General features: G+C 54.3%; 1 protein-coding gene across 1 annotated transcript in view; it reads right to left on the reverse strand.

The window, feature by feature from the left end:
* Positions 1 to 13,373, reverse strand: part of ZAN (zonadhesin) — a 36,142-nt gene that overhangs the window by 14,687 nt on the left and 8,082 nt on the right. The window contains exons 9-21 of the mRNA XM_056128305.1: positions 13,127 to 13,218; positions 12,967 to 13,045; positions 12,711 to 12,851; positions 10,627 to 10,898; positions 10,335 to 10,419; positions 6,385 to 6,587; positions 3,788 to 3,929; positions 3,358 to 3,474; positions 2,340 to 2,464; positions 1,949 to 2,094; positions 822 to 965; positions 342 to 491; positions 77 to 246 (exon numbers count right to left, since the gene is read on the reverse strand). Coding sequence (XP_055984280.1) covers positions 77 to 246; positions 342 to 491; positions 822 to 965; positions 1,949 to 2,094; positions 2,340 to 2,464; positions 3,358 to 3,474; positions 3,788 to 3,929; positions 6,385 to 6,587; positions 10,335 to 10,419; positions 10,627 to 10,898; positions 12,711 to 12,851; positions 12,967 to 13,045; positions 13,127 to 13,218 — 1,866 coding nt within the window. The remainder of the gene's footprint in view (positions 1 to 76; positions 247 to 341; positions 492 to 821; positions 966 to 1,948; positions 2,095 to 2,339; positions 2,465 to 3,357; positions 3,475 to 3,787; positions 3,930 to 6,384; positions 6,588 to 10,334; positions 10,420 to 10,626; positions 10,899 to 12,710; positions 12,852 to 12,966; positions 13,046 to 13,126; positions 13,219 to 13,373) is intronic.

A 13,373-nucleotide genomic window follows, 5' to 3' on the forward strand; every position in this document is an offset into this window, starting at 1 on the left:
GGGGAGTCAGGCCCACGTGACCTTATCCTGGGGGAGCCCTAGAGCCTGGATGGAAAGCAGGGCAGGGCACACTCACGGCAGAACTCGGGCCCCCTCCAAGGCTTCACGGCGAGGCCGGCCTCCTGGCAGGTCTCCGTCAGGGCCGCCAGGTGTGTACACAGCATCTGCTGCATGCCTTGGAAGTTGCACAGGTCGAATAGGCAATTCTTGAAGAATGTGGTGACTGGCACGTGTGGCAGGCAGGCCCTGGGGACCAGGCAGAGGCGGTCAGAGGGCGGGACCCCAGGGTTCCCCTCCAGCCCGGCTCAACCTGGCCTGGCCCTGGGGGGCCTCCTCCGTACGAAAAGGGGCCTTGTTCCTCCACCAACCGGCCGCACATCTTGGGCCCCGACAGGCGACTCAGCAAGGCCAAGCTGCAGGACGGAGGAGACACGTGACCCTTTTGACACCTAGAAGAGAAGGGCCACAGTGACCACACAGCGGGGAGGACGCTTGCCTTGCACTCGGCTGACCCAAGGTTCTAGTCTCAGCATCCCATAGTGTCCCCTGAGGCCCACCAGGAGTGACTCTGAGCACAGAGACAGGAGTTAGCTCTGAGCACTGCCGGGTGTGGCCCAAAAAGCAAAAGGAGAGCTAGAGACCCCCTTGGACCCCCCAATAAAACCTCAGAGCCAAGACTAGCTGGTACTTGACCCCTCTCTGCCCCTCCATTTTAAGGAGCGATGAGAAGCCAGGGTTGGGGGTGTGGGGGATGGGAGAAGGCAGGGTGCAGGGGCGTGGGAGGAGACAAGAAGGAGGGGACATGCTCCCCGGGGCCTCACTCCTTGTCCTCATCTTCCACTGTCTGCCAGCTCTTCCCCAGCTCCTCCTCATCCGCCGCTATTTTGCCATCTGGCTTCTGGCGGTCGTTGCTGTTGTCTCCATCATAGTTTCCGCAGAAGCCACAGAGTTTGCCAGCGTAGGTGCTACAGGGCCAGGGTTGGGGGCCGGGCAGGTGAGGAGGGGTGTCAGCAAGCTCGGGGCTGTGGGGGAGTTGGGGTGTGGGCAGGAGGCGGGCGGGGGGCAGGGAAAAAGCTCAGTGGCTACTGTGCGTGCCGGAGGCCTGACTCACAGTGGCCAGCACTGGACATCATGTGAGCACCATCAAGAGTGACCCCCAGGCACTGCCAGGCGTGGTTACACACAGGCAAGGACAAGTAACCAAGATGCCAGGTTAGGGGCCCAGGACCTCACAGCACCCCCTCCCTCCTGCTCAGAATCCAGCCTCAGCAAACCTCCTGGGACCCCTAAAACTACCCAGTTATCCCCCACTGCCCGCATCTGCTAGTCCCACTTTCTGTTTTCCTTTGGGCCACATCCCCGGTGGTGCTCCAGAGTTACTCCAGCTCTACACTCAGGAATCACTCCTGGTAAGTACTCAGGAGACCCAGGGGAATGCTGGGGATCGAACCCGGGTGGACCGTGTGCAAGGCAATCACCCTCCCCTCTGTGCTATATCGCTCCTGCCCCTGCGCTTCACTCTTTCTATCCCTGTCTTGTCTGTCCAGAAAGCCACATCTTGAAAATGGGGGTGAAGAGGCCCCCTCTGCTGGGGCCAGAAAGCAGGCAGGGTGCATGCAGTCGACCCAAGTTCTATCCCAGCATCCCATATGGTCCCCTAAGTCCTCCAGGCAGAGCACAAAATCAAAAGCAAGCCCTGAGCACCTGAGCACTGCTGGGTGTGACACAAAAACAGAGAGAGAGAGAGAGAGAGAGAGAGAGAGAGAGAGAGAGAGAGAGATTTCCTCTGACTTTTTTTGTGCTAGAAGAAAAAGCTAGAGCAATTCCTTCTAGCACACTCCCAAAGCACTGGGTGCACATCCTGCAGTTCTGATTGCCCTGACATGGCGGCGCCTCATCTGAAGGGGGTCGCGTGGAACCTGGGCACACAGGGGCCGGTGGGCTTCACCTGGGCACATTCAAATACAGTTGCTGGTCGCCGTCCCATCTGAGCCGCACCCCAAACGATGTCTGCAGCTCCACGAAGCGCCCGCTTGGGAACAGGAAGACGCCGCTGGAAGGATTGGCTGGCAGTGTGACCAGCTGACCCCCGACCTGGAAGGCACCAGAGGGGAAGGCAGAGAAAGATCTGGGGGTGAAGGCGGAGCCCTCGTGTGTGTCATCCTCACCAGAAGGGCCCGCCGGCATTCCTAGCTCCCCGCCCTCCTTCCTTTCTGCTATCCCGAAACTGACCCAGGGCTCTGCCAAGGGCATTGGCCATAAGTGACCCCTGAGAACATGCAGAAATCGAAATGGCCACGGCTGAGACCCATGCCCCCGCACACCACCTGGGGCCTCACCAGCACCCGCCGGTCCTTGAGCAGGGTGACAGCTGTCTCATGCAGGGTCACGTAGACTTTGCTGACACAGGACATGCCTTCTTGCCCTCGCCCCTCATTCTTCGCCGTCACCCTGAAGAACGGCTCTGGGTGGAGAGACAGGGTGGAGAGTACCCAACCAACATTTGTGGGTGCCCCTCGAGGGGACACCTACCCACTGGGTAGGGAAGGGTCCCAGAGACAGTTGAGGGGGGACAGAGTGCAGAGCCAGGATGGAATTGGATTCTTTCTCCTGGAACCAGCATTGCCAGTCTGGGACCCCCCAACCCTCCCCACCCTGCGGATCGGGACTCCCTTATGTATAACAGCCTCTCTCTCTCTCTCTCTCTCTCTTCCCCTCCCTCTCCCTCTCTCTCCCTCCCCTGTCTCTCTCCCTCCCTTTCCCTCTCTTTCCCTCCCTCTCTCTCCCCCCTTCTCTCTCCCCTCTCCTTTATTGGGTACCCCTGTCTCATTTACTCCTGGCTCTGTGCTTAGGGATCACTCCTGGGAGTGCTTGGGGAACTGAACGTGGTGTCAGAGATTGAACCAGGGTCTGCCACATTCACGGACCAAAACTTCCCTGTCTTACTGTCTCTAGCTCGTGGACTACCTTTTTTGTTTTGCTTTGTTTTGTTTTGGGTCACGCGTTGTTCAGGAGTTCCTCCCAGCTCTGCCCTCAGGAATCACTCCTGATGGTGCTGCTCAGGGTCATATGGGGTGCTGGGGATCAAATCCAGGTCAGCTACGAGCAAGCCAGGAGCCCTCCCTGTTGTACTATCGCTCTGGCCCTTGTATTACTTTTCTAGCCCCGTTAATTCCCCGGGGTCAGAGGCTGGCCCGGGAGCAACTGAGAGAGGCATCAAAAGCATGGCCCCAGGAGTGAGCTTGAGAAAGTCCCAGCTGGGCTGCAGCCTCCCAGCCCTGACTTTCCCAGTGCCCATCCCTCCCGCACCCCTGTTCTGCCCCCCAGTGATGCCCCAAACCCCAGCCCAGGCCCTACCTGTCAAGTTGCCACAGGACTGGGCCAAGACATAGGTACATTTGCCCATGAAGCGGAAGTGCCTCCCGTCAAAGGTGAGATAGTTAGTGTCCCCGTAAACTGAGCAGATGGCAGAGCCTGCGATGGAGAGGTGGTGATGGTGGTAGGGGGGTGGTGGTGGTTTGTCTGGGGCACACCTGGTGGAACTCAGGGCTTACTCCCGCACTCCTGGCTCTGCACTCAGGAATCACTCCTGGAGGTGCTCAGGGGGACCATGTGGGATGCTGGGGATCAACCAGATCAGCTGCATGCACGGCCAGCACCCTCTCTGCGGTGCTCTCTCTCAGGCCCTGGGTGGGAGGGGGGCTGGGGGAGGGGAAGCTAAAGCAACCCGTTGCGAGGCCCCCTCCCCACTCCTGCTTGAGAGAGGAATAGGGTCTCCGGTGCTCACCATAGGGGTGGCAGCCATACTGGCCATTCTTCAGCTGGCACACCGAGTTTGTCCCGCAGCGAGCCAAATGACACCTCATGTTACTGCCAGGCAAGCAGTGGCAGCGCTCCGAGCAGTTGGAACTGAACCACGAGTCGCCGATCTAGGAGCAGGGAACCCTATCACCAGGTGGGAGCACCGGGGGGGGGGCCCTCCTGCCTTTTCCTCCACCACAACCACAGACCCGACTGCAGTCTGATTCTACTAGGCGCCGGCATTCAGTGGACACTTATACACCCCAGGACATTGGCACAGGCTGGCCTCCTCCCAGAGGGCACCAGTCTCTCTCTCTTTCTACATCTGGCCTCTAAGCCAACGAAACTCCGCTGAAGGGTTCCCAACCTCGAGAGCTAGTCCCACCCTCCCTGATCATGTCCTCCTCACAGCTTGGGGTGCCGTTCCTTCATGGGACTGATCAGGACAACCCTTTTCTATTGATTTGTGGGGAGGTCCCAAGGAGGCACTTCCGTATCCTCATTCAGTCTCAGAGCAGAACGCATAGCAGAGAGGTTTCCATAGATATTTGCAAGGGCCCGAGAGAGAGTGCAGCGGGGAGGGCAATTGCCTTGCACATGGCGGCCGATGCAGGTTCAATCCCCGGCATCCCATAGGGTCCCCCAGGCACCACCAGGACTAATCCCTGATTGCAGAGCCAGGAGTAACCCCTGAGCATCACCAGGTGTGGCTTCAAAAAGCGAAACCAAAAAGATCACAGATATAACCAGGGGGCTGCTGGGGGGTGGAAGGAGGGAGGAAATGGCCCTGAAGGGGCCGGCTCAAACTCCAATGAGAAAAAGAGAAGAATCGGGATTCGAGAAGAGACTGGGTTCTGACAAACGTGTCCGACACCCCTTTAATGAATAGGGCGCCTGAGATGCCCTGCTAACAGTCACAGCAATTAACACCCAGAAACTAATTGCCTATATTAGAGCCTAATTTTACCAGGTAGAAAATCTCACTGTGCACGTTTTATAAATGTGGACACAGAATTAAAGCGCTCAAGAGCCTCAGCCCCAGACCGCCCTGAGACATGAGGGATAAGCCTGTCTCTCGGTCCCACAAGGGCCAGCAGCCACATGGAACCGCGTGCTCAGAGGCCACTCTGTGGCCCACGCTGGGTGCACGAGCCAAACCGGGTTTTGAAGACAGTATGAGCGACCACAACACAGAGATGCAAACGACTCCTTCCTGTTTAGTAATTAGTAGTAATCACCCATAATTATTCATTATACTGAAACATGACTGGAGCTGGAGTGATAGCTAGGGTGTTTGCTTCGTGCACAGCCAGCCCGGCCAAGCCGGGTTCGATTCCTCCGCCTCTCTTGGAGAGCCCGGCAAGCTACCGAGAGTATCTCACCCGAACGGCAAAGCCTAGCAAGCAACCCGTGACGTATTCGATATGCCAAACACAGTAACAAGTCTCACAATGTTACTGGGCCTGCTCGAGCAAATTGATGAACAACGGGAGGACAGTGTTTGTTTGACTGAAACATGTCTATTCGGGAGAGTGGGTTACCAGAATGAATCCGGCCTATTCCACTTTTTAAAATGTATTTAACTCGATTTTTAGGAAGCATAAACACAGCGGGTGTGGCTGGCATGCCATCCCTTGGGGACAGCGTTGGCCTTCATCCTGGGCCCTTCCTGAGCTCCGGCTCTTGCCAAATCTCCCCAGGGAGAAGAGAATGAAGCAATGCTTCTCTTTTGACCTAGCTTATCAGTATTTACAAGTTCCTGTGGCAGGTTCTGGAATGTTGGGTTCTGTCCTGAAGCTCCCCCTTGAAGCTCAGTGTCCAGGACTCTCTCTACAACCCCCCTCCCTGACCACTCCCCCAAGGAGAGACTACCCCAGAGGGCTGGGGTGTAATACATCAAGGCTGCCAGGAGGCGGCAGAGGAGGACAGAGATAGCAAGCCTGTTCGGCACATTCAGGACCCGCCCACAGGGCAGAGGCGGGTAGGGCACAAGCATTATGGCAAGCAGCTAACTCAGGTTCGATTCCCGGCATCCCATAGGGTTCCCTGAGCACTGTCAGAAGTGATTCCTGAGCGCAGAGCCAGGAGTAAACTGAGTATTGCCAGTTGTGGCCCTCCTTCCTGTACCTCCCCGCAAAGAATCAAAGTACAAGGCCTCAGGGGCTGGAGCAATACTACAGCGGGTGAGCATTTGCCTTGCACGTGGCCGACCCGGGTTCGATTCCCAGCATCCCATATGGTCCCCCAAGCACCGTCAGGAGTAATTCTTGAGTGCATGAGCCAGGAGTAACCCCTGACCATCGCAGCGTGTTACCCTTCTCCCCCCCCCAAAAAAAAGTACAAGGCCTCAGATGACAAACCTTCCACATATTGTAGCATCTTGTGGGGCCAAGTGTTCATCTTGTGAGGCCAATTGTATGAGCAGAGAAGACAATCAAACACCAAATGCTGAATGAATGACCCCATTGCTTGGGCATGTGCCATGGATCCCAATTCCTGTCAGCTGAGGAGCAGATGGAGCTGGAAGCCCAGTGTGCCGCTGGCCCCTCTCCTTGGGGGATCTGGACGCCAGGGTGGTCTTACCTTATAGTAATTGTTATTGTAGAAGCAGCTGCAGGAAGAGGCCGCGGTACAGCTGTTGTTACTGAACAAATAGCCAGAATTGCAGACGCAGCCGCTCACACAGTGGCTGCCGCAGCTGGGCCTGGGGTTGTTACAGGATGCCAGGCAGCCGCACCTCTCGAAGTGGGCATTTGGGGGACACAGCTCTGAGGGGGAAATACAGCCTTGGTCAAGCCACAGAAATGCCGCTGTCCCCAAGGGTGACTTCACGCATCTCTTCCACCCCCACACGCCAGCTCTCCTCCAAGAAGTCGGCCTGTGTTATCCTGACCTCAAGAGGAGTGAGGTCCTGTGCCAACATGGCTGAGTCTGGGGAACCTGCTCGGGGAAGAGACCGGGACACCAAAGGCCACATGGCATTCGGTTCCTTTAGCAGGAAATGTCCAGAACAGACAAATGCATAGAAAAAGCAAATATGTTGCTGCCAGGGATGAGGAAAATCTCAATTTTTTCTTTTCTTTTTTTTTTTCTTTTTGGGTCAAACCCGGCCATTCAAAGGGATTATTCCTGGCTCATGCACTCAGGAATTACTCCTGGCGGTGCTCAGGGGACCATATGGGATGCTGGGAATTGAACCCAGGTCAACCGCGTGCAAGGCAAACACCCTCCCCTCTGTGCTATTGCTCCAGCCCCCAGGGAAATCTCAATTTAAAGATAATTGGGAGCTGGGGTGACAATACAGAAGGGAAGGTGCTTGCCTTGCACATAACCCACTCATCTCCGGCCACCCATAAGGTCCCCCAAGCATTGCCAGGTGTGACCCAAACCCTAAAAGAGAAGTCCTAGGTCCTTTAGGCCCCACAGGCTTCACCCAGTAAGCTCTGGTGTCCCCGTGCTCATGGACAGGCCTCATTTCTCTAGGGTCACCATGTCTGATGTATTCTCATGCCTCCCTCTGGAATTCTCTCTCCAAGTCACAGTCTCCTACTTCTCGTTCTTCATCCCATGCTTCGTTTCGTACCTCGATGCTGTGCACTGGTTGTTGTGGTGGCCGGGGAAGTGCTCAGAGCTTTAAGAGGCGTCATCGAGATTGTTGGTTTTGTGGAACTTTGAAAGGAAAGCATGAATTTCTGCGTGGGAACTGTGGGTTTTTCTGTGGGGACAGTGAGATTCTCAGTGTGGACAGTGGATGCTTCAGTGTGGACAATGGGTGTTTCAGTGTGGACAGTAGGTGTTTCAGTGTGGACAGTGGATGCTTCAGTGTGAACAGTGGATGTGCTAGTGGGATCAGTGGGTTTTTCAGTGGGGACAATGGGTTTTTCAGTAAGATCAGTGGGTTTTTCGGTGGGGACAGTGGTTTTATTGGTGGGAACAGTGCATTTTTCGGCAGGAACCGGGGGTTTTTCTGTGGGTTTTTCAGTGGGGACAGTGAGCTTTTCGCTGGAGATAGTGGGTTTTTCAGTGGGGACAGTGGGTTTTTCAATGGGGACAGTGGGTTTTTCTGTGGGTTTTTCAGTGGGGACAATGGATTTTTCTGTGGGATTTTCAATGGGGACAGTGGTTTTATTGGTGGGAACAGTGCATTTTTCGGCAGGGACCGGGGGTTTTTCTGTGGGTTTTTCAGTGGGGACAGTGAGCTTTTCGCTGGAGATAGTGGGTTTTTCGGTGGGGACAGTGGGTTTTTCAATGGGGACAGTGAGTTTTTCTGTGGGTTTTTCAGTGGGGACAGTGGATTTTTCTGTGGGATTTTCAATGGGGACAGTGGTTTTATTGGTGGGGACAGTGCATTTTTCGGTGGGGACAGTGGGTTTTTCTGTGGGTTTTTCAATGGGGACAGTGGTTTTATTGGTGGGGACAGTGCATTTTTCGGCAGGGACCGGGGTTTTTTCTGTGGGTTTTTCAGTGGGGACAGTGGGCTTTTCGCTGGAGACAGTGGGTTTTTCGGTGGAGACAGTGGGTTTTTCAATGGGGACAGTGGGTTTTTCTGTGGGTTTTTCAATGGGGACAGTGGATTTTTCTGTGGGATTTTCAATGGGGACAGTGGTTTTATTGGTGGAGACAGTGGGTTTTTCAGTGGGGACAGTGAGTTTTTCTGTGGGTCTTTTAGTGAGGACAGTGGGTTTTTCTGTGGATTTTTCAGTGGGGACAGTGGGTTCTTCTGTGGGTTTTTCAGTGGGGACAGTGGGTTTTTCTGTAGGTTTTTCAGTGGGGACAGTGGATTCTTCTGTGGATTTTTCAGTGGGGACAGTGGGTTTTTCGCTGAAGACAATGGGTTTTTCAGTGGGTTTTTTGGTGGGGACAGTGGGTTCTTCTGTGGGTTTTTCAGTGGGGACAGTGGGTTTTTCGCTGGAGACAGTGGTTTTTTCAGTGGGTTTTTTGGTAGGGACAGTGGGTTCTTCTGTAGGTTTTTCAGTGGGGACAGTGGGTTTTTCGCTGGAGACAGTGGGTTTTTCAGTGGGTTTTTTGGTGGGGACAGTGGGTTCTTCTGTGGGTTTTTCAGTGGGGACAGTGAGTTTTTCGCTGGAGACAGTGGGTTTTTCAGTGGGTTTTTTGGTGGGGACAGTGGGTTCTTCTGTGGGTTTTTCAGTGGGGACAGTGGGTTTTTCGCTGGAGACAGTGGGTTTTTCAGTGGGTTTTTTGGTGGGGACAGTGGGTTCTTCTGTGGGTTTTTCAGTGGGGACAGTGGGTTTTTCGCTGGAGACAGTGGGTTTTTCAGTGGGTTTTTTGGTGGGGACAGTGGGTTCTTCTGTGGGTTTTTCAGTGGGTTTTTCAGTGGGTTTTTCAGTGGGGACAGTGCTTTTTTCTGTGAGGACAGCTGTTTTTTCTGTGGAGATGGTGGGATTTTCTGTGGGGATGATGGTGAGCCTTTCTGTGGGAATGGTAGGCTTTTCGGTGGCAATGGTGAGGTTTTCTGTGGCAAGAATTGTATTTTCTGTGATTTCTTTAGTGGTGACAGTGGATGTTTCAGTAGGGACAGTGGGTTTTTCTGTGGGGATGGTTTCTTCTGTGAGCACGGTGGGTTCTTCTGTAGGCATAATTGGCTTTTCTGTGGGTTCAGCAGCGGTAGTTTGCTTTTCAGGAGGGACACTGAACTCTTCAGAAAGAGCAGTTGGTTGCTCTTTAAGGAGGGTAGTTTGCCTTTGCCCCACAGAGACACTTATCTCTACAGAAAGGCCGGTTTCCTCTTCAGGGGGAGAAATAAATTCTTCAGGGGGTACAGTGAATTCTTTGGGAGGGGAAATGATTTCTTGAGATTCAATGTTCTTCTCCCCAGAGGAGACAGTAGGTTTTCCTGTGGGCCCTACAGTTATCTCTGTGAGGTCTATAATCTGTTCTGTGGGCAAGGTAGCTGTGTAGCTCACAGTGGATGTTTTTAGGGGGTCAATGAATGATTCTGTAGGGTAAGGGGGTTCACATGTGTCAGGAGGCTGGGAAGGATGCACTGTTGCTGCAGGTTCTGTAGAGAAAATAAAAACCTTGGAGATTATTCAAATCACTGCCTTCAATCACACCTCACCCGAGAAAGTGGGCTCAAAGAGATAGTTTGGGGCCAGGGTGAGGCTTAGCAGTTGAGCAACTGCTTCCATGTGAGTGAGCCCTGGATTCGATCTTCAGCACCACAAATAAAAACACACCCACAAAGAGCTTACTGACACCTACCCTACCTCCAGCCCCGCCTTCACTCACTGCACTCAGCAAATCCTTTCTCTACTCAGTGACCTCATGTGCAGTTCCCATTCCTCCTCATGGAGGTCAGGATTAGGCCTTCTGGCTCCCCCCATGGGAATTCTTGTCCTCAAAGTCCCATTCACTCAAACAGGCACTTCAAAGGGAACGTGAAGGAAGAGATGGGCAAAATAAATAAAACTAAACTTCCCCCCCCTCCCCTGGCATGAGAGAACCCATATAGGAAGCAGGGCAGTAGCTTGAGGCTTGTCTTCCCAGAGCTCTATCCCTGGGGTCTGGCTCACCTTGACAGGTCCCTTGATTGATCCCAATGAAGCCCACAGCCACAATAAAGGCCTTGTTGGAGCCCCTGATGGCACTCAGGATCAGCTGAAGATACCAGGGAGAGAAGGAAGTGAGGAGGAAGGCAAGTGGATCCGAGCGGTCTGTCCTCCTCGGCCCATGTCCTGGCATGGCCCTGGTTCCAGCCTCCACCCCCTTGTCTCTGTCAGGAGTTGGATGCTCTCGAACCCCCAGGGACCACCTCTGTCCTGCTCGCACCCCTGCTTCTCAGGCCTGCTGGGCACTGTCCCTCACCTGTATGGGTTGCGGAAGTCCCGAAGGGATGGTGATTGAAATTTTCATCCAGTCAGGTTTCTGGGACCCCTGCTGGCACCAGAGAGATTTTGGAGGGGAGCCCGTGGGACTGCTGAGCAGTAGCTTGAGGGTCGTGCCGTTTCCGAGGCCAAGCATGTGGTAGGAAAACTCCACGCAGATGGCATCAGGGGCACAGAAGGGGCGACTTTGCAGCCGGAAGTTCTGGCCCTCCTGGGAGAACTTATTATTTGCCAGGTAGATGAAGTGAACCCCTGGGGGGGATAGGGGAGAGGCCAGTGAGTGACCACCACTGGGCAAGCCGGAGAGGCTTTGTGGAGGCAAACAGTCAACTTGGATGGGGTGTTGGTGTTCTTGGGTGTTTCTCCGTGTGGGACTGCAGATCAAACCCAGGCCTACTGCATGCAAGGCGCAAACACCAGCCACTGAGTGCTCTCTTCCCGACCCTGGCCTCCAGACAACACAGAGCTGGGTGCCTCCCGCAAGTAGGACCTAAGTCCCATCTCTCTGAGTCATCTGCCTCACACTTCTGTTTGTTTGTTTGTTTGTCTGGGGGTGACACCTGGTGGTGCTCAGACCTTGTTCCTGGCTCCGTGTTCAGGGATCACTCCTGTCAGGGCTTGAGGGGATTATACAGGAATCGATGAATCCTACCTGCTGGACTGTCCCTTCAGTTCCCTACCTAACAGCACTTCTAACTAAAGGGAATGGAATGGGAAAGAAAGTCATAGCCAAGGACAAGATTCAGTGCACGACTTGCATGTATGTGGCCCTGGGTTTGATCCCCAGCACCACCCCAAACAAAAAGAAACAAGAAAAGCCACCAGTCCCACAATCCAGATTCCTCTGCTGGCTTCATTAGTAAATGTCACTGAAAAGGAGGAACATGGCCTTTGAAGCCCAGACTGTGTCTGAAGTAAGACGGCTGTGTCTCCAATGGAATACTACGCAGATGTTAGGGAAAATGAAGTCATGAAATTTTCCTATAAATGGATGAGTATGGATAGTATCATGCCGAGTGAAACGAGTCAGGAGGAGAGAGATAGATATAGAATGACTGCATTCATTTTATTAGAAGATTAATATCCATGGCCAGGGAAAACAGGTTAGGAGGACTGGTCAGTGGTTGGAACTAACCACAAGTGTGTGTGGGGCTGAGGGTAGATAAGATAGAGAAGAGACCAATATGACAATAATAGCTGGGAATGATCACGCTGGACAAGATCTAAGTGTTAAAGTCGGTAAAAGGATATTCTTGATAACCTTTCAATGCCACAATGCCCAAAAGAGGAGAGAGAGAGAGAGAGAGAGAGAGAGAGAGAGAGAGAGAGAGAGAGAGAAGAAAAGCACCTGCTATAGAGGCAGGAGAAGGGGTGAAGGGTGGGGGGTGATGGGTGGGAACCCGGGGACACTGGTGCTGGCAAATGTACACTGGTGGAGGGATGGGTGTTGGAATACTGATGACTGAAATCCAATCATGAGCAGCTTTGTAAGCATCTATCTCACAGTGATTCAATAAAAAAGTTAATAAAAAGAAGAAGAAGGCTGTGTTTCTGGGTGATCCTGGAGTCTACCTCTGTCCCACCACAATTCTATGCCACAGCCCTTCCCCAGACATCCCCAAGGCCCTGCCTCTGCGCTCATGCCAGATTATTCCAGAATACAGGGTCCTCAGGCCTCCTGCAGCTCCCCACTGCTGGTGTTCGGTTTTGGAGCCAATCAGGTGGGCTCAGGACTTCCTCCTGGCTCAGTCAGTACCCAGGCAGGGACCCTCCTGGCAATGTTCTGCGGACCAGAGGTGGTGCTGGGCATTGAATCTGAATGGGTCAGGTGCAAGGCAGCACCTTGGTCGCTGTCCTAACTCTCCAAACCCTCCTCACCGTTTTGGTTTTGTTCTTCTTTTCTTTTTGGGTCACACCCAGCAATGCACAGGGGTTACTCCTGGCTTTGCACTCAGGAATTACTCCTGGCGGTGTTCGGGGGATCATATGAGATGCTGGGAATCAAAGCCGGGTCAGTGGCGTGCAAGGCAACCACTCTGTAGTTTCGCTCTAGCCCCTCCTCACCGTTTTTTAAAGAATTTCCGATGGAGGCTGTGTCGGGGCTGGTTTTATTTCCCCGGGTCCACTCTCCGCCTCTCTCTGCCACCTGGGACCAGTCGCAGAAGGGATGGACGTCATCTTCAAAATCGCACTGGGGGAAAGTCTCTGGGAGATTCAAAGGTGACACCTGAGCATTTCCAGTCGCGCTGTCTACTCCTCCCCGCCTCGCACCCTTATTGCCGTTCCAAGAGATCGGGGTCTCCCGGCACCCGCCTCTCACCCCCACAGGGAGCGATGCGGATCTCGTCCACAGCAACAGCGGGCTCCGGTTCCTTTCCGAACACGCCGACAATGATGAACTGGAGGGGATGGGGAGAGCAGGTGTTGGGAGCCCGTCCCGCCCGGTGCCTGGGACCTCGTCGGGAAGCCCCTCCCGGTACCTGAAGGGCGCCCTGGCCCGTGTAATTGACCGAGACCGGCTGCCAGCCTGCGGCGGGCTGGCCCGAGAAGAGCCTGTGTTTCCGGATGCTGCCTGCGGTGGGGGTCCGAGAGAGAAGGGGGTGAGGGGCGGCGGCAGGCGACAATCCCACGACTGCAGACCCCCTGCTCTCATCCCCCCACCCGCCCCCGGCTCCTGGAGCTGCTTTCCCGCGCTCCCCCGGCGTGATCGCGTTGTGATCGCGTTGT

Source organism: Sorex fumeus, unplaced genomic scaffold (assembly GCF_029834395.1).
Source record: "Sorex fumeus unplaced genomic scaffold, SorFum_2.1 ptg000064l, whole genome shotgun sequence".
Classification (NCBI taxonomy): domain Eukaryota; kingdom Metazoa; phylum Chordata; class Mammalia; order Eulipotyphla; family Soricidae; genus Sorex; species Sorex fumeus.